Here is an 18,907-nt window from a genome sequence, read left to right on the forward strand (position 1 = left end):
CCAGCCCCTTCGCCAACCCCTCTTCCCCGCTCCAGCCCTCCGTGGAGGCCGCCTGGCTGCCCTCTGCCAAGGGGTGTCCATGACCTCACTTCTTGCGACCCTTGCAGGGTCCCCAGCTGCTACGGCCTGGGGTCAGGGGTCAGCACCAACCTGCCCCCAGTCCTTCCCCCTCCCTGGCCCCCAGGGCAGCTGTCTTTCCTTTGGAGGTTTCCCGGTCAGGTCTGAGCTGGAACCCACTCACGCTCTGCCTCCGTCCCCCCAAGCGTGGCCCCTGGTCTGCTGGAAGCTTCCAGACCTGGATCCTGGGCAGCAGGCAGCCTACACGGGGCCCTGATAGTCTTACCTGGGAAGCCCTTCTCCAGACCCCGGGGTGTAACACCCAGCACTGCTGCTCTGGTGGCCCCTGCCTTGACCCCCTCCTCCCCCAGCTCGGCCCAGGCGCTCAGCATGCAGCGCCCCGTGGACCCAGGGTTCTGTCCCTAAGCCCCTCGGCTCCACCGTCCTCACCAACCAAACATCAGCCTGTGTCCTGTTGCAACACTGCCTGCCGGACCCCCTCCCCAGCCCCCTGCGTGGGGCTCCCTCTGCTTCGTCTGTGTAGCTGGGCACAGGGTGAGCCAGCCCCGTGCCCGCGACAGGTACCCTGACAGTCAAATGCCTGGCCCAGTAGGGCCTGCGCCTCTCCAGAGACCAGCGGCCCGACTGTTCACTGCCCCCAGCAGAGCCCACCAGGAGTGACCCTCTGCCCGGGAGCCAGAGGGGAACCCGTAGCTCCTGGCCCCGAAGCCACACGCCTGCCAGCATCGCCGGTGGTAGAAGAGGTCTTTCTCTGGACGCTGCCCCGTGGTCCCGCCCTCGCCTCCCCCTCTGCCACCACGGACACGGCCCAAAGTGGGACCAGCCTTCCCGTCCCCTCCTCTGCCTCTACAACCTGCCCCTGGAGAGAACTGACCACCCACCGATGCGCCCCAGCCCTCCGTTCCCGCCTCCCCCCCCCCTCAAGCCCTCCGCACATGCCTGCCCCTTCCTTCTTGGTGGCCCTACATCCCAGGGGTGCTTTTGGCCACGCCCCTCAGGCTGGGTCCCTGTCCTTCATGGCCTGGTCCCCATCGACCTTCTGCTTTGGCTGCCTGGACAGTTCTCTGCTGGGCACCGCAGGGTCACGTGGCCTCCTCCCCCAGCCTCCCCAGTTCAGTCCTCCTCCCACGTGCTGACCCCGCCGTCCACCTCAGGGACTCGGGACCCTTCCCGGGTCCCCCCGGGCCTGCCTCCAGTCTGTCACCAAATCCTTTTTTTTTTGCGTTTTAGGGCTGCACCCACGGCAAATGGAGGTTCCCAGGCCAGGGGTTGAATCGGAGCTACAGCTGCCGGCCACAGCCAGAGCCACAGCAACGCGGTATCCAAGCTGCATCTGCAACCTACACCACAGCTCACGGCAACACCAGATCCTTAACCCATGGAGCAAGGCCAGGGATCGAACCCGTGTCCTCATGGATCCTAGTTGGGTTCATTGCCGTTGAGCCATGACGGGAAGTCCTGTCACCAAATTCTATCAGCCTCAACCCAAGAATCTGCCCAACCCACTCCTCTCCGCCCCCACCCACCCCGCCCACCTTTAGTTCCTACTTGGCCAACAGCCTCTGTCCAGTCTTGTCCCTGCCAAGTGGGTCCTGACTCGGCACCATCTCAGAATCTGCAAAGCACAGCAGATCCTGATGCCAAAGCTGCCTCGAGGCCTCGGTGCAGGACACAAAGGGCTTCCTGCTCTGCACCTGAGCTGCGTGCCGCCTCCTCGGCTCCCCCAGTCCCGTCTCTCCCACGATGGTGAGGGCTCGGCTCGGGTCTGCCTGCCTCCCTCTCTGTGGCTCCCCCCACCAGCCCCCCATCCCGAGGGGCAGGCGCCCTCCCTAAGGCTCCTCAGGCTTGTTCTCAGAGGGCGGGCGTGAGCAGAGGCCATCTCTGCTGGAGCGTCGCTGCCCCCGTTCCTGGCACACGCAGGCCGCCTGGATCTTGGTGCTGGAACAGCAGCCTCCAGCCAATACCCTGTTCTCCCCCCGGTGATGCTCGCAGCACCTGGGAGAAACGGGAAAGCCGTGTCCCCCTGGGGGAGGAAAAGCAGGTAGGAGTGAAGTGGAGGAAGTGGCCCAGGTCGCAGGACCCCACGATGAGCAAGGACTGGCCAGGGTGCTGCCCCCTGGTGAAAGCAGTGTTTTCTTTGCTCTAATGCTGGGGGGTGGGTGTGCAGCGATGCCCGCCCCTCCTTCCTCATCAGGGAGCCTTCCTGACCCCCATGGGGTCTTGGGTTGGGGGCACCCTCCACCAAAAGCCCCCCCCACCCCATTCTGTCTTGCACATCTGCCAGAAGGTCACATTGGTTATGGAAAGTCAGCTGCATGCAGTGCTGGGCACCCTGGACCACCAGGAAGTGCCCACCGGGGGTTCTCAAAGCCCCCAAATCCACCCCCTGCCCCACTGCCCAGGGAGGGATAGGAGCTGGGCCAGAGCTGGGCAGGTGTTTTATTGGAAGTTCACAGATACAAGAGCTCTGAGCAGGGTCACAGCTTGGAGAAGGGGGTCAGGGAGGGTGGAGTACGTCCCCAGGTGCTGGCAGCACCCCCAGAGCTTCTCTGGGAAGCTCCCACAGAAGCCCTTCTTGCTGGGGGTCAGATCTGAGGGGCCCCAGGAGCCTGGGGGGCACAGGCAGGCAGGGAGGGCAGCCACTGGAAGCCAGGGTGCAGCAGCACAGGGAGAGTCCCCCGGGCCCCCCAGACACAGGTGAGGACCAGGAGGCCAAAGGGTGGGCTGGCAGGAGGCTCGCCGCCCGATAATTACTGTACAAAGCTTCTGATGGCCTCGGTGCTGGGCTCACGGCTCGGGGGTCCCCGGCGGGCGCCCTGCTCTGCCCTAGCCTCCCGGCAGCCGGCAGCGCATCAGCCACAAAAATGAACCTCGGCTCTTGGTCTCCGGGCTGCGGTGCCGTCGGGGCCTAGTAGTCGGTGAGCGGGTACCGCAGGAAGATGAAGACAAGGATGATGCAGGAGGCCGCCAGGGCAGAGCTGGTGATGTTGAACAGCCGAGCCGTCTTGGCGTCCTCCACGGCTCCGTTCAGGTCGTTGAGGAGCTTCTTGTCCCGAACCTGAAGCCAAAGGGACGAGATGAGTCCAGCAGCCGGGACGGCAGACACGGGCCAGGCCGGAGGGCAGGAGGGCAGATGGCCCCAGCGGGTATAGCCCCGAGCCCGGGTCAATCTCCCGTCCCCCATCCCCGACAGCTGTGGGGAGCTTCTGCACGAGGTCGCCCTTGCTGCGTGGAAAAGTGCGTGGGAGGGGGCAGGGGGTGCCAGCCTCAGGTCGGAAACTTACCCTCAAAGAGTTTACAAAACAAAGAACCCAGGAGTTCCCGTCGTGGCGCAGCGGTTAACGAATCCGACTAGGAACCATGAGGTTGCGGGTTCGATCCCTGCCCCTGCTCAGTGGGTTAACGATCTGGTGTTGCCGTCAGCTGTGGTGTAGGTTGCAGACGCGGCTCGGATCCCGCGTTGCTGTGGCTCTGGCGTAGGTCGGTGGCTACAGCTCCGACTAGACCCCTAGCCTGGGAACCTCCATATGCCACGGGAGCGGCCCAAGAAATAGCAAAAAGACAAAAAAAAAAAAAAAGACAAAAAACCCCACAAAGAACCCAGGTTTATGGAGGGAGAGTAAAAAAGGCCAATTAGTAACCCGTCAGCACTGGGACGTGGGCTGAAGGGGAGCCAGGAATTCTTTCTGGGTTTTTTTTTTTTTTGAAACTTTTCTGTAAATATAAAATCATTTAAAGTGAAATGGATTGTTAAGAATATTGTATTACATAGTTGATGGTTGCTAAGAGAGTAGGTCTTTGACGTTCTTACCACCAAGAAAAAAAAAAAAGCAGCTAACTATGCAAAGTGACGGAGTGTTAACTAAAGCCCATCGTGGAAACCATCCCCATCTATGCACGTATCACGTCATCACATTGCACACCCTAAACTCAGGCCATGTCGCAGGTCAGTTCTATCTCAGTGAGGCTGGGGAATAAATAAATAAAATGAAAGAGGAAGTGGTATCAGGAAAAGTTATATTATTGAGCAACAGAGCAATACTGGCTTGTCCTAATCGGGTGGGTCCCATCTAATTTAAAATTAACTGGGCTTCCCCAAGGATACACACTCTGTCTGTGGTGCACGCCCCTGGTCTCTGGGGCAGGATGGGATCTTAAGGTGAGGGGAGTGGGCTGGGACCCACTAAGCCTGGCAGATGGTGGCCCATGGTGGAGCCAGCTCCCAAGGTCCTCCAGCTGTGAAGAGATGGTTGTGGAGGTGTGCCACCCACAGCCAGGCCAGGTCTGAGGAGTCCCCTCTCCTTCCACAAGGTTCAAAGAAATGCATGTCTGAGCTGCAAGCAGAAGGCAAAGAACATGAGGAGGATGAGAAGGAGGAAGGAGAGAGATGAGTGAGGCAGAGAGAGAAGGTTTTTGCATCAGCAGATTGGTGGATGGATGATGGATGGATGGATGGATGGATGATGGATGGATGATGGATGATGGATGGATGAATGATGGATGGATGATGGATGGATGGATGATGGATGGATGATGGATGGAGGATGGATGGATGGAGGATGGATGATGGATGGATGATGGATGGATGATGGATGGATGGATGGATGGAGGATGGATGGATGATGGATGATGGATGGATGGATGGATGATGGGTGGATGATGGATGGATGGATGATGGATGGATGATGGATGAAGGATGGATGATGGATGATGGATGATGGATGGATGGATGATGGATGGATGATGGATGATGGATGGATGATGGATGGATGGATGATGGATGATGGATGATGGATGAATGATGGATGGATGGATGATGGATGGATGGATGATGGACGGATGGATGGATGGATGATGGATGGATGATGGATGGATGGATGGAGGGATGATGGATGGATGATGGATGGATGGATGGATGGATGATGGATGATGGATGGATGATGGATGGATGATGGATGGATGGATGGATGGATGATGGATGGATGATGGATGGATGATGGATGGATGATGGATGGATGGATGGATGGATGATGGATGATGGATGGATGATGGATGAATGATGGATGGATGGATGGATGGATGATGGATGGATGATGGATGGATGGAGGATGGATGGATGATGGATGGATGATGGATGGATGGATGGATGGATGGATGATGGATGGATGATGGATGGATGATGGATGGATGGATGATGGATGGATGATGGATGATGGATGGATGATGGATGATGGATGGATGATGGATTGATGGATGATGGATGGATGATGGATGGATGGATGATGGATGGATGATGGATGATGGATGGATGGATGGATGATGGATGGATGGATGGATGGATGGGATGATGGAGATGGGATGAGGTATCGGATAGATTGATGGATGGATGATGATGGGATGATGGAATGATGGATGGATGGATGATGGATGGTATGATGGATGATTAATGGATGGAGGATGGATGGATGGAGGATGGATGGATGATGGATGGATGGAGGATGGATGGATGATGGATGGATGATGGATGGATGATGGATGGATGGATGATGGATGATGGATGAATGATGGATGGATGGATGATGGATGGATGGATGATGGAGGATGGATGGATGATGGATGGATGGATAGATGATGGATGGAGGATGGATGATGGATGGATGATGGATGGATGGATGATGGATGATGGATGGATGATGGATGATTAATGGATGGAGGATGGATGGATGGAGGATGGATGGATGATGGATGGATGGAGGATGGATGGAGATGGATGGATATGGATGATGGATGGATGGATGATGGATGATGGATGAATGATGGATGGATGGATGATGGATGGATGGATGATGGAGGATGGATGGATGATGGATGGATGGATAGATGATGGATGGAGGATGGATGATGGATGGATGATGGATGGATGGATGATGGATGGATGGATGATGGATGGATGGATGATGGAGGATGGATGAATGATGGATGGATGGATGATGGATGGATGATGGATGGATGGAGGTTGGAAGGATGGATGATGGAGGATGGATGAATGATGGATGGATGGATGGATGGATGATGGATGGATGGATAGATGATGGATGGAGGATGGATGATGGATGGATGATGGATGGATGAATGATGGATGGATGGATGATGGATGGATGGATGATGGAGGATGGATGAATGATGGATGGATGGATGATGGATGATGGATGGATGATGGATGGATGGAGGTTGGAAGGATGGATGATGGAGGATGGATGAATGATGGATGGATGGATGATGGATGATGGATGGATGATGGATGGATGGAGGTTGGAAGGATGATGGATTGATGGATGGATGGATAATGGATGATAGATGGATGGATGATGGATGGATGGATGATGGATGGATGGATGGATGGATGATGGATGGATGGATGATGGATGGATGGATGATGGATGGATGGAGGATGGATGGATGATGGATTGATGGATGGATGGATAATGGATGATAGATGGATGGATTGATGGGTGGATGATGGATGATGGATGGATGCACAAAAGGCAGGAGGCGGGGTTGGGCTGACAGAGGAGTCACTTAGGTCTGTCTGCCCAGGGGTTGTGGTCTGCAGATGGATGGGAGAATAGATGGGTAGCTAATTGGGTGGGTATATGGATGGGCAGGAAGGTAGGGGTGGCTGGGTGGACGGGCAGAGGAGGGTAAATGGCAGAGGAAACAGAGGAAGCGGGAGAAGACAGAGAGCTGAGGGTCCAGCTGCGGACGGAGGGGCTGGGAGGACGAGGACAACTGGCTGACTGAAGGCAGGCTGTACAGAGCAGAGAGCGTGACGAGGAAAAGGAGCAGACACTGAGGAACCAGGGAGCTACGCCCCTGTGGCACCTTTCTTGTGGTGATTTCAGAGAGAACCCACATCTTCGCTGAGATTCACCTTCCTTGATGAGGCCATGGTGTAGTACCTACTTATTTAGGTCTTATGTGATGTCTTCATTAAAATAAAAATTTATAATTCTCTGCACAAAGAGCTATCGTATCTTTTGCCAGATTTAGGCTTTGTCTGTTTATCTTGGTTGTCATTAGATGGCTATGGCTAAGATTATATTTCTAACTGACTTTTGCTGGTACATAAAAATTCAACTAACGGAGTTCCCGTCGTGGCTCAGTGGAAACAAAACAACTAGTATCCACTAGGACACAGATTTGATCCCTGGCCTTGCTCAGTGGTTTAAGGATCTGGCATTGCCATGAGCTGTGGTGTAGGTTGCAGATGTGGCGTGGATCCTGCATGGTTGTGGCCGTGGCGTAGGCCGGCAGCTGCAGCTCTGATTGACTCCTAGCCTGGGAACCTCCATATGCCGCAGGTACGGCCCTAAAAAGACAAAAAAAGAAAAAAAAATTCAACCAACTTTTATGGATTGATTTTGCATACAGCTCAACTACAGTATTAATCAACTGTGACAAGTGACTAAGTTTTCTATGCAAAGACTCAGACGGGCTGTAAATGAAATTCTAGTTCCTCCTTTAAGGCTTTACTCCTAGAATCTATAACAAACACAGTGGGTTTTTTTTGTTTGTTTGTTTGTTTTTTGTCTTTTTGCCATTTTTTAGGGCTGCTCCCGCGGCATGTGGAGGTTCCCAGGCTAGGGGTCTAATCGGAGTTGTAGCCACCGGCCTACACCAGAGCCACAGCAACGTGGGATCTGAGCTGCGTCTGCAACCTACACCACAGCTCACGGCAACGCCGGATCCTTAACCCACGGAGCGAGGCCGTGGACCGAACCCGCAACCTCATGGTTCCTAGTCGGATTTGTTAACCACTGCGCCACGACGGGAACTCCTCTAACACAGTGGTTAAGAGAACAGATGCCATACCCTCACTGCCTGGATTTGAATCCTAATTTTGCCAACCACAGGCTGCATAATCTTAGCAAGTATTCTCATCTGTAACAGGAAGATAACAGTTGTACCTACCACAGAGGGTTGTTGAAAGGACTCAGTGTGTTGACGGACGGAAAGCATTAGCATAGCGTCTGGTTCAGAGCAAGCCCTTCCATAATGGAAGCCAAGACTTCCAGAACGGTGCTGAAGAGCACAGGCGGTAACGGGCGGCCTACTCTCAGTCTTAATCGTAAAGCTGACTCCTCAGGACAGTGCTCGTTTTATTGTCGGAGGTATAACACCACATTTACAAAAATCTCCATGAGATAAACATATTTCCTCTCCAATCCATTACGTAGTAAGTTATATGCATTGGTTTTCTCATGTTAAAACAGTGCTGATGGATTTAAGAATAAACCCGTGGTCACGGCTTCTTGGTTGGGTACGTGGGATGAGGAAAAAGAAATGACAGGGCTGGATGCTGGAGGTGGACGGGGGAGTGGAGCGAAGGAAGCTGGAGGGAACACGGGTCCCTGAGTGGACGGGGCTGCTGGCTGCTTGCAGAGGAGACGGCCGAACAGGCGACCGGATGACGGGGACGGCGAAGGATGGTGAGAAGGGAGGACACACCACGGCTTGCTGGAGGCACGCGGCACACAGGGAAAGGGACGCTGGGACAGGGGCTGGATGGGAGGGGAAGGCCGACGGACGCGCCAGCGCCCGCCAGAAGGGCAGGACCAGTCCGCAGACGAGCATGAGAGGGTGGGTGCCGAATGCACGCGGAGTGGGACGTAGACGGACAGGTAAAGGTACGCCAGGTGGAGAGCTACACAAAAGTACGTTGCGTGATGAACAGGTACACCAGAGGCTCAAGGAATGGATGCTGGACGGGCGGGACTGGCGGGTAGACGCGTTTATGAAGACGTGCTGGGCAAGGTGGACAGGTGGATGGATGGGTATGGAAATACATGTCTGAAGGCAGGACAGGGAGACAGGCGGGTTTTGAGCCAAGTGCTGAATTGCTGGGACAGGCAGATACGGGAGTGCTGGGCTGGTCGGGAAAGTACGTTTCTGGGCATTGACGGGGCATCGACGGGACTCGACGGGGGGGATGGGGAGATGGATACGGGAAGGCATGGTGGTGGAGTGGGGTGGGCAGATACACGGAAAAGAGGGAGGTGACCGGGTAGATGACAGTTCAGACGACGGCAGGGCAGGTCGCTGGATTCACGACCTTGATCAGGCAGCGTTTATTCAGTGCCTGCTCTGTGCTGTTGCTGTTCTAGGCCCCGAGTGTTTGTCAGGGAACAAAACTCAGTCCCCTGTCCTCATGGAGCTTACATTTAGGGAGAGGACACAGGACACGAACACGATAAATAAGTAAACTATATACGAGGTGATAAATGTGTTAGAAAGAGGACTGGAGGGAGTTCCCGTCGTGGCTCAGCAGGTTAAGAACCCAACTAGCATCCATGAGGATGCAGGTTCGATCCCTGGCCTCGCTCCGTAGATAAGGATCCGGCATTGATACGCGTTGTGGTGCAGGTCGCAGATGTGGCTGGGACCCCATACGGCTGTGGCTGTGGTGTAGGCCGGCAGCTCCAGCTCGGATCGGACCCCTAACCTGGGAACCTCCACACGCTGCAGGTGCAGCCCTAAAAAGTAAAAAAAAAAAAAAAAAGAAGAAAGAAAGGAAGGCAGGAAGGGAGGGAGAGGAACTGGAGAGGACCAGGGGCAGCGGGCACGAGGGAGGTGGGTGCCCAGAAAAGAACTGGTGGCATGGGGACATTTGAGCAAAGCCCACGTGCTCATGTGTGGGGAAGTAGGTCTCAGAGCACAAAGCTCTGCGGTGGGACGTGTCTGTGCTCTGAGGAACAACCAGAGGCTCGGGGGGAGGGGGAGCGGGGGCGGGGGGGGGGGGGGGAACGACACTGAAGGGCCAGGAGGGGAAGAGCACTGAGGTCAGAGAGGAAACGGTCAGGGAGCAGATTGCGTGGGGCTGAGGCAGCGCCTTTTAGCAGAAAAAAAAGGCAGGTTCTGGCATATTGTGAGCTGGTAATTCTGCATTCTGTGCAAAGAAGAGCTTGAAGGGGCAGAGGCTGGACAAAGGCAGAGAAGAGTCCAGTGAGTGACCACAGCGGGCTGCCCCGGGGCAGGAGCAGCGGAGGTGGGAAAAGCTGACCTTCTTCTGGGTCTCTTCTCAAGATTCAGAGCCAGCAGGGTTTGCTGGGGTCAGAGGATGTGGAAGTCGATATTTTCAAAAGCGAGAATGGAAGCTGAGATGATTTCCAGGCTTTTTGGTTTCATCTACTGAAATAAGGAAGTTGAAATAAGCGGAAGACCTCGGGAGGCGCGTACCTGTGCCTCCTTCAGTAGTTTGATTTCTAACGTGTTAAGAAATAAAACTTCACATCTGGTTAAGAAATCAACCAAACATTAAGCTAGAGAGGCTTCAGACACGCAGCTGGACATATTGAGGAGGTGTGTTTTACGTGGGTCTAGAGGCCAAGGGCGAGGTCTAGGGAGAGCTATAAACTGGAGAGGCAGCAGGATGGAGGCCCCACTGAGAGGCAGGAGACCAGATAAAGGCACCAAGGGGTGAGGGCAGATGGAGACGAGGACAAGGCCACCCCGGCATTCAAAGACCTGGGAAGAAAGGGGCAACCGGGAAAGGAGGCTGAGAAGAGCAGCACAAAAGGACAAGGATGGAGCTCCCCCATGGCGGGAAGAGACGGAGAGACGGATGGATAATGGATGGGTGGGTGGGTGGGTGGGTGGATGGATACAGGGATGGATAGAGGCGTGGATGGATGCATGGATGTGAGGACAAGTGAATGGGTGAATGGATGGATGAAAGGAGTCAGTGGGCAGTTATGTACATACAAAGAACAGTGTCCTTCTCCTAATCTCTTCCTCCTGACCGTCCTGTCACCGACTCCAAACTGAGCGGCTGCCATGTCCTCCTGACACCTGCTCCCCCTCCCCTGCCGCCATCCCCATCCGGGTTCAAGCCACACACCCTCTCGCCTAGACCACCACACCCGACCCTCGCTCCTCTCTGCCTCTGGGCCTCAGTCAATGTCCTTTTCGCCATCTGGACTTCCTGGCCCTCACCCCCCGCATCAGGCCCAGGGGAAATGCTGCCCCTGGAGGTGTCCGGGCCTGACCCCAAGCCCACCCCAAACCTAGAGTGAGGTGTTCCTCTTGCTACGTGTCCTTGGTCCATCCACTCATCCTTCCAACATCCTCTGACCGCTACCTTGGTCAGCGTGGCCTTGGGTCTGGTGGGCTGGCGGCTGTGATGGGGTGGGGGGGGGGGTCTCTGATGGGAGGGGCCTGGTGGAGACTCTGGCAGGAAGGAGGCCAGGCCTCACGAAGGCCTCAGGCTGAGGGCCCCGGGGCAGCCTGGCGTGCTCACGGGATGTCATGGGGGACGTTTGGTGAGGCTAGGAGAGGGCTGAAAGTGGGTCATGCAGGCCCTCGAAGGCCAAGGTGAGGAGGCTGGACTTCTCCAGGTCAAGACTGGGCAGCTGGGGTCACTGTGAGCAGCTGTGCAGACTGCACGGACAGAGAACTGGCCTTCTGTGTCTGCGCCTCCCTGGACACCAGGCCGCGCAGGCCCGGCCTGCACTGAACTGAATGGGCCGTGGGGACAGAGCGCGTGGAGGGACCTATGGGGACAGGTGGGGACACGGCACTCCCCTGAGTCTTCTGTTTTGCTGTGTTTTGTGCATGGATAGGGGAACAGGCTCAGTGAATTGAGGTGGCTCAGGGCTCTTCAGGGACCACGCGGGGCTTTAGCCAAGGCCTCCTGACCCCAAGGCCGTCAGGTGCCCTTGGAAGTGCCCATGACTGGCTGCAAACGATGTAGGTGCAGCTGGATGGACAGATGGACGAATTCCCAGGCGCGGGAGTCCGTGCCAGCCAGTTCTGCCCGCCCCCCTTGCTGGGGACAGAGGCAGCTCACCTGACGCACCGCTCCCAGGTAAGCCCAAGCCTCTCTGCTCTCACTAACCCCCAGCAAGGATGCGGGGGCGCAGCCCAGGCTCGAGGCCCAGCGAGGCCCCTGGGCCTCTCAGAGGCACCGGCTTCCACCCCCACCTCAGCACGAACGCTGCCCCATTCCGAATCTGTGACCTACCTACAACCCACAGCAGATGGCCCTGCCCTGTGCCAGCCGGCCACCCCCAAGAGCCCGCACAGCCCGACCCATGTCCACAGGCTACTGGCGGGGCCTGGCAAGAGGGCACGGGGAGTCAGGGCCCCGCCAGCTGCCCGGGCCACTGGGCCCTCTGCTTGGCACTGGCCGGGGAGCCAGAGGCTTGACCCCCAGTTCCCAGGGCCTCTGCCTCTGTGGCCTCGGCAGCACACACAAACATGCACACACCCACACGTGCAGTCACATGCACACAACACTCCTATACACATAACACACGCGTGCACACCCACACACGCACACACAGTTACAATGGACTCTCACACCTACACAACTCCTGCACACACACACTTACGCATGCATGCTCACACCTACATGCAGACACACGCTTGTGCACACACAGATGCAACACACTCATGCACACGTGCCCATACTCACACAGTGCTGTGTGGCAGAGCCCAGGGCTGGGTACACGGGCCTGAAGAGGAAGGCGTGAAGGGCAGTGGGTGACAGTGGCGCTGACCAGGAGGAAGATGGGAAGGCCAGGTGGTCAGTGTGTGTGACGCCGGGGCAGCCGGGGCTCAAAGATGCACTGTGGCCGCGCTGTCCCAACGGCCCGTCCCCCAGCCTCTCAGGCCCAGCCCCCACCCCGCCGGGCAGCTGCAGTCAGGAAAATGCGCTGCCCTTGGCCACTCAGACTGGGCTCAGGAGAAGTAACAACCTGGGGGATGTGAGCCAAGCCCTTCTGGTGGCCGAAGGTGGGGAGTCGCCCCTCTACCCCCTTCCTGATGCTTTAGCTCTTCTGTCCTCACACATCGCACGGCCCTCCTGCCCCATGTGAGACTGGACCACCGCCCCCTCCCACCATCTGGGTCCACTTATCTCCACTGCGCCTGGGGGACGTGGTCCTGTCTGCCTGGCCCTCTGCTCTGCTGCTGGCCAGCTCCTGCCACGGCAGCAAGGGGCTTCTGAAAGTTGTAAGCACTCAGGGCACAGAGTCAGGGCGTCTGGGACATGCTCCTGCCCCTGCCCCCCCCCCCCCCCCCCCCCGCAGGGCAGACCTTCTAGAAACTGCACATGAGGGGAGAGGCAGAGCAGGGGCTGGTGGTTAGCACCGCTGTCTGTCTGTCATCTGTCGCAGCCTCCCTTTGAGTGCCTGCCTGGCCTCAGGTCCCTGCCAGGGGCTGGGACAAGAAGGCCTCCAGCAATGACGTCAACGGGGGAAGGGTTCCGGGGCCTCCTCTCCTCCGTGCTGTCTCCATCCCGCGTGCCCAGGGTAGCTTCACCCAGGTCTGACCCCCACATCCCCCGCCCACCGGGACAGGACATTGAGTCCTGGTCCCCACCCCAAGGACCAAGCTGGCCGTGCAGAGACGCTGGCCCTGAGGTCCCCCAAGCCCTGCCAAGACCCCCTCCCTGCAAGGCTCCCCGGCTCAGGACGGGGATGGACGGGCGCTTCTGGCCGGCCCCCAGCTGGGCGACACCCCTGTCTCGCTGGGTCCCCCACCCTTCTATCCCTCAGCCCCGCCCCCGCCCCTGCTGCAGCCCTGGGCGCCTCGGTGCCGCAGCCCCCGCCCTCCCCCCGGCCCCCGCTCACTTTGAGGGAGTAGGCCAGGGCGATGAAGCCCAGGCAGCAGAAGTTGAGGTAGACGAAGTTGAAGATGGACCACAGGTAGTAGTCGTTCACCTCCGTGGTGTCCGGGTACACCTCAATGACCGTCGCGGGGTTGGTCATGGTCTTCTTCTCCGCCAGGTGCTTGCAGGCCTGGGGGGCGCCCGCGGCCCGCACGCTGTCCGCCTTGCTGCTCTTGGACTCCATGGGGAACAGGGTGGGTGCCATGGGCGGCGAGGCCGACGGCTCGGGGGCGGGGGCCGCTGGAGCCTGCAGGGCGGGGGGCTTGGACACGCACGCGAAACAGCCCTTGGGCGAACCTGCCGGGGGCCTGGGGATCCAGAAGGCCCCGTCCAGGGGGACCCGGGCTTCCTGGGTGCTGTCCGTGGTGCTGGCCGGGCTCCCAGCGGGGCTGGGTACTGGCCGGGGCCCTGGGCCTGCAGGGAGGGGGAGAGGAAGAATGAGCCCGGTCCTACCCACGCTCTGGGCCATCCTGGCCCCTAAAGCACGTCCCCCCACCCCCACCCCCGCGGCCACATCAACAGCCCCAAAGGACGCGGGAGTCCCTGCGGAGGGAGCCAGCTGCCGGCCTGCCTCCCCCACCCGCCCCAGCCACTGCTGATGCCAAAGCCCTCGCAGCAGCCTTGGCAGGGACTTCGGGGGCTTTTCGTCACTTTGCCATCTGCGCACAAACATTCACCCACTGACACACAACAGCAACACCCCCACACTCCCCACAGCTCCCCGACTGGCAGGCTTTTGCGGTAAACAGAGCAACCAGCGCCCCAGACAGCCCCGCGCTCACAGGGCACGCAGACCCACAATGACACGGCCTCAGTCACTGGCACAAGGAGCAGAGCTCTCCGTGGCACCTGCACGCTGGCGCCCGCTGACACATCGGGCACAATCGCCAGCGCCGCCGCAGGGCCCTCCAGACCCCGGCACACACCGAGCGCTCGGAGACGCCGCCAGGTAAACGGCCTCGCACTGTGACACTCACACAACAGGGGCAGAGGCTCCGACACAGCCGCCAGACGAGGCACCCGGCAGCCGCCGGGGCTCCGACCGCGCGCGCATCGCCCCGCCCCCAAGCCGGCCCAAGGTGCCGCCGCCGGGACCCCAAGCGCGCGCGCGCTCGCCGGGAGCCACCCGCCCCTGGCCGGGAGCCGACGCACGGGGACCCTCCGCGAAAGGAACACTCCCCCACCGCGGCGCCGAGCCTCCCGCGCCCCCCGCCCCGCTCTGCCGCAGCCGCCGGGTCGGCGCGCCCTCACCTACTGGCGACTCCTCGGCCCGCGGGCCCGACCCTGCGCCGCGCCGCGCGCGTCCTTTCGCCGTCCCGCGGGTCGCTGGCTGTCCCGCCGCTCGGCGTCCCGGCGGCTCGACCGCGGCGTGGGGAGCGCGCGGGGCGGCGGGCGGGGAGGGGCGCGGGGCGGGCGGTGCTGCTCCTCCGCTGCCTGCGCTCCCTCCGCAGCGCCAGGCCGGCCGCCCGCTGCAGCCCAAGCCTGACTCACGGCGACGGCGGCGGCGGCGGCCGGCGCAGCCACCTCCCCTCCTCCTCCCGCCCGCTGGGTGGGGGCCGCCGGCGCCGGCTGGAGCCCCCCGGAGGCAGAGCCGGCCAGGGATGGGCTCCCCTCCAGCGCCCGACCCCCTGCAGGTGCCGCGCCCCGCGCGTCTCCCCGTCCCCTCCCTGCCGCTGAGCCCCCCGAGGCCCCTCCGAGCCCTCCCCTCTGCCTGCCCAGGGGAGGCCCCCTCCTCCCGCGCTCTCCCTCCGCTCCCCCCCCACCCCGGCTCCCAGGACGGTGTCAGACAGAGCCCCTTCCCCCCGGGGCGGCGCCTTCTCCGCCTGTTGCGTCTCCGGCTCCGCGGTCCGCGCCACGGTCCCCGCCCCTCCCCAAGTCCCAGCCTCAGTGGGCGTCCGAGCCTCACCAAGCCCCTCTGCCCACGGAGCCCAGGTGCCTCCGGCCTGTCCTCCGCTACCGGGCGGGTCCTCAGGCTCAGCGCAGCCCTACCTGCCCCCGCAGCCCCGCCCCTAACCAAGCCCCCTCCGGGGCCCTTAACCGTTCTTTTTTTTTTTATTACTCAATGAATTGTGTTACATTGACAGCGGTCATCACAACCCAGTTTTATCGCATGTCCATCCCAAACCGTCCGTGCATCCCCCCAGCCCCCAAGCTGTCTCCTTTGGAAACCCTAAGTTTTTCAAAGTCTGTGAGTCGGTATCTGTCCTGCAAAGAAGTCCACTCTGTTCTTTTGTTGAGATTCCACATGTAAGTGAGAGCATTTGATGTTGGCCTCTCACTGTCTGACTTCACTTAGCATGATAATTTCTAGGCCCATCCACGTTGCTGCTGTTATTTCTTTCCTTTTAACGGGTGAGCAATATTCCATTGTGTATATGGACCACATTTTTTTTTTGCCTTTTCTAGGGCTGCTCCCGCGGCATATGGGGGGGGGGGGTTCCCAGGCCAGGGGTCTCATCGGAGCTGTAGCTGCTGACCTTTGCCACAGCCACAGCAACGTGGGATCCGAGCTGCATCTGAGACCTACACCGCAGCTCACGGAAACGCTGGATCCCTAACCCACTGAGCAAGAGCAGGGATCGAACCCGCAGCCTCATGGTTCCTAGTCGGATTTGTTAACGACTGAGCGACGACGGGAACTCCTGGACCATATCTTTATCCACGCCTCTGTCCGTGGACATTTAGGTTGTTTGCATGTCTTGGCTGTTGTAGACAGCGCTGCAGTGAGCATTGGAGGACATGTGTCTTTTCGTGGCTTTCTCTGGGTAGGTGCCCAGGTGTGGGATTCTTAATCCTTCTTGAGTCTCTGGCCCTCCCAGCCCCCAGGACCCCAGCTGCAGTTCCTCCTTGAGCCAGGTGCACCTCACCCAGGCCCCACCCAAGCATCAGGCCCTAGGTCTGACCTTGACCAAGACCCCAGCCCCCAGGCCACCCTCACAGCCCCATCCTCCCGAATCTACCAGGTCCAGGTCCAGGCGATCCCTCAGCCTCAGGGGCCCCTACTCTGCCCCATCCTGACCGAGACTGCTCCCCTTGGAGTACGTGCCCCCACCTGTCCCCAAATCTGACTCACAAGCACCCAGCGCAGAGCCCCTGAGCCCCACCCTCGGGAACGTGGCTGTGTCGCAAAGTCCCCCCCGTCTCAGAGACCATGACCTACCTGTTGCAACCCTCGGCCCCTGGGGCCAGTGTCCCTCTCCAAGCCCCTAATGACACTTGCCTCCTTGGAGCTCAGGTCACTCACCTGCCATGCCTCTCTGCAAAGCCAGCCCATGCCGCGATGCTCTGTCCCCCAGGTCCCTTCCCCTCTGGCCTTGGCCCCCAGCCTCGTCTACCCTATCACGCTTCCATTCTGGCTGGCACTTGCCCTGGCTGCAAAAGTCCCCCCATACCCTCCGTGCGAGAAACCCCAGCCCCCTCTGCCAACCGAGCCCCCACCTCACCGTGCAGGAGCCCCTCTGAGCTGCATCCTTTGCAGCAGCCTGTGGCCCCCGCGGAACCCAGACCCTCCCGATCTGCCCTGCCCCAAAGCTGCCCTTCTGTACAGCAGCTTTTCCCTTCCTGCCGCCGCCCCCACTTCCTCCCCTGAAGCCCGGCTCTGCTCTGACCCACTCCCTGCTCCCCGCCGCCCTCTCCTTCTCAGGACCTCCTCCTCGGAGCGGGCTCGGTCCTCTGAATCCCTTCTCTTCCTGAACCTCTGTGCACTCTGAGCCTGAGCCCTTCTCCGCACCCTTATCCGTGGATGGGCCCCACCCCCTCTCCAGGCACCCCCCCCCCAGCCCCCAGCCCTCCGCCTGGGGAACAGCTTCATTCAGGGCTGGGCAGCAACCCACAAGACGGAGCTGGCTTTAAGGATGTTGAGAAAAACTCCTCCAGTGGGAGGGGTTCCCAAGCACAAGCCCCGCCCCTTCCTGACCACGCCCTCAGCAGGCCCCGCCCAGGGCCCACAGGCCTGAGGATGGGTGGGCACTGCGGGGACCAGGGTTCAGGTCTCTCTCACCCACACCCCTCTGCCCCGTCCCAAGGGCCTGGCCTGGGGGCACCCGGACTGGACCGATCTCGGCCGAGCCTGACCTGAGAGGCCTCGCAGGCTGCACGTGGCCTGCGTGTGTCTGACCTGGTCTCTCGTGGGCCAGGCACTGCCCCACCAGCCACGGGCTCTGCCCAGGGCTGCGCTGGACAGGCAGGCTGCAAATGGTTGGTCTACATGGGTCCAGCTGGTCTCGGGCAGAGGGTGCCTGGCCCACAGGGGCCTGCTCCAGGCTGCCTCTCCCCCAGCCTCAGCAGGGAGGTGCACTGTCATGCGCTGTCTCCAGCTGAGCGGGTAAGGGAAGGGGCTCCTCCGAGCGCGCTCAGCCACGGGTTAGGAGCCAGGGTTAGGAGCAGCCGGACGCCAGGCCCTGCGCTGGGCTACTCGTCATACCCATCAGGCCCACCGCAAGGCGTGCCCTGCTGCTGCCCACCTTCCAAAGACAGCGACTGCAGGTGCAGGGTCAGGTGCAGAAGCTGGTCAGACTCCAGGCCCGGAGACGCCCAGCCCACGGGTCAGCACCCTCCTGGGGGCAGCCAGGCGGCCACGCTGGCCTGGCTCCGACTGCGCCGGAGGGTCTGGATTAGGGGCTGGGGGCGAGGCCTGTGCTAACCTACATCGTGTCTAGGGGTCTGGGAGCAGCAGCCGCCCTCGTCCCCGTGTTCCCGAGGAGGGAACAGAGGTGCCGCCAACTGAGCTTCCAGCTGAGGGTCGTGTGGGCAGGGCGGGCAGAGCGGACAGAGCAGGGGGCCCCTGCTGGTGCTGGGTGATGGGAGACCAAGGGGGACAGAGTGCAGCCAGAGCAGACAGGAGGGGTGTGGGGGGGGGGGCGTCCCGCAGGGCTCCCCACACACCAGCTTGGATGGCAGTCTCCCCAGAAACCCTGCAGCCCTGCAGAGCTCGGCCCGCTCCCGGCTCGGGTTTCAGGTGCAGGCGACACCGGGCACACAGCCACCAGCCTCCTTGCAGTTCTGGGTAGATGTTTTTTAAAGGCGCCTGCTAGGACTCAGCTCTGCAGTGCAGTCCCCGGCCCCCTGTTGACAGGCCAATGGCCACCACTGCTCTGCTGTTTGAGAAGGCACTTGGATGTTGGCGGCTGTCCCATCGGCCATACCCTCCACCAGCAGGGT

At 59.8% G+C, this 18,907-nt stretch overlaps 1 protein-coding gene across 1 annotated transcript; it reads right to left on the reverse strand.

Annotated features, from left to right (window-relative positions):
* Positions 1 to 2,554: 2,554 nt before the first annotated feature.
* On the reverse strand, positions 2,555 to 17,021 carry IFITM10 (interferon induced transmembrane protein 10). Its single transcript, XM_047774064.1, is given in 6 exon segments — positions 2,555 to 3,136; positions 13,710 to 14,125; positions 14,128 to 14,161; positions 14,597 to 14,879; positions 15,003 to 15,181; positions 16,908 to 17,021. Coding segments are annotated over 6 exon segments (1,176 nt in total). The 3' UTR covers positions 2,555 to 2,986.
* Positions 17,022 to 18,907: the final 1,886 nt, after the last annotated feature.

The sequence above is a fragment of the Phacochoerus africanus genome, chromosome 4 (assembly GCF_016906955.1).
Source record: "Phacochoerus africanus isolate WHEZ1 chromosome 4, ROS_Pafr_v1, whole genome shotgun sequence".
Lineage (NCBI taxonomy): Eukaryota > Metazoa > Chordata > Mammalia > Artiodactyla > Suidae > Phacochoerus > Phacochoerus africanus.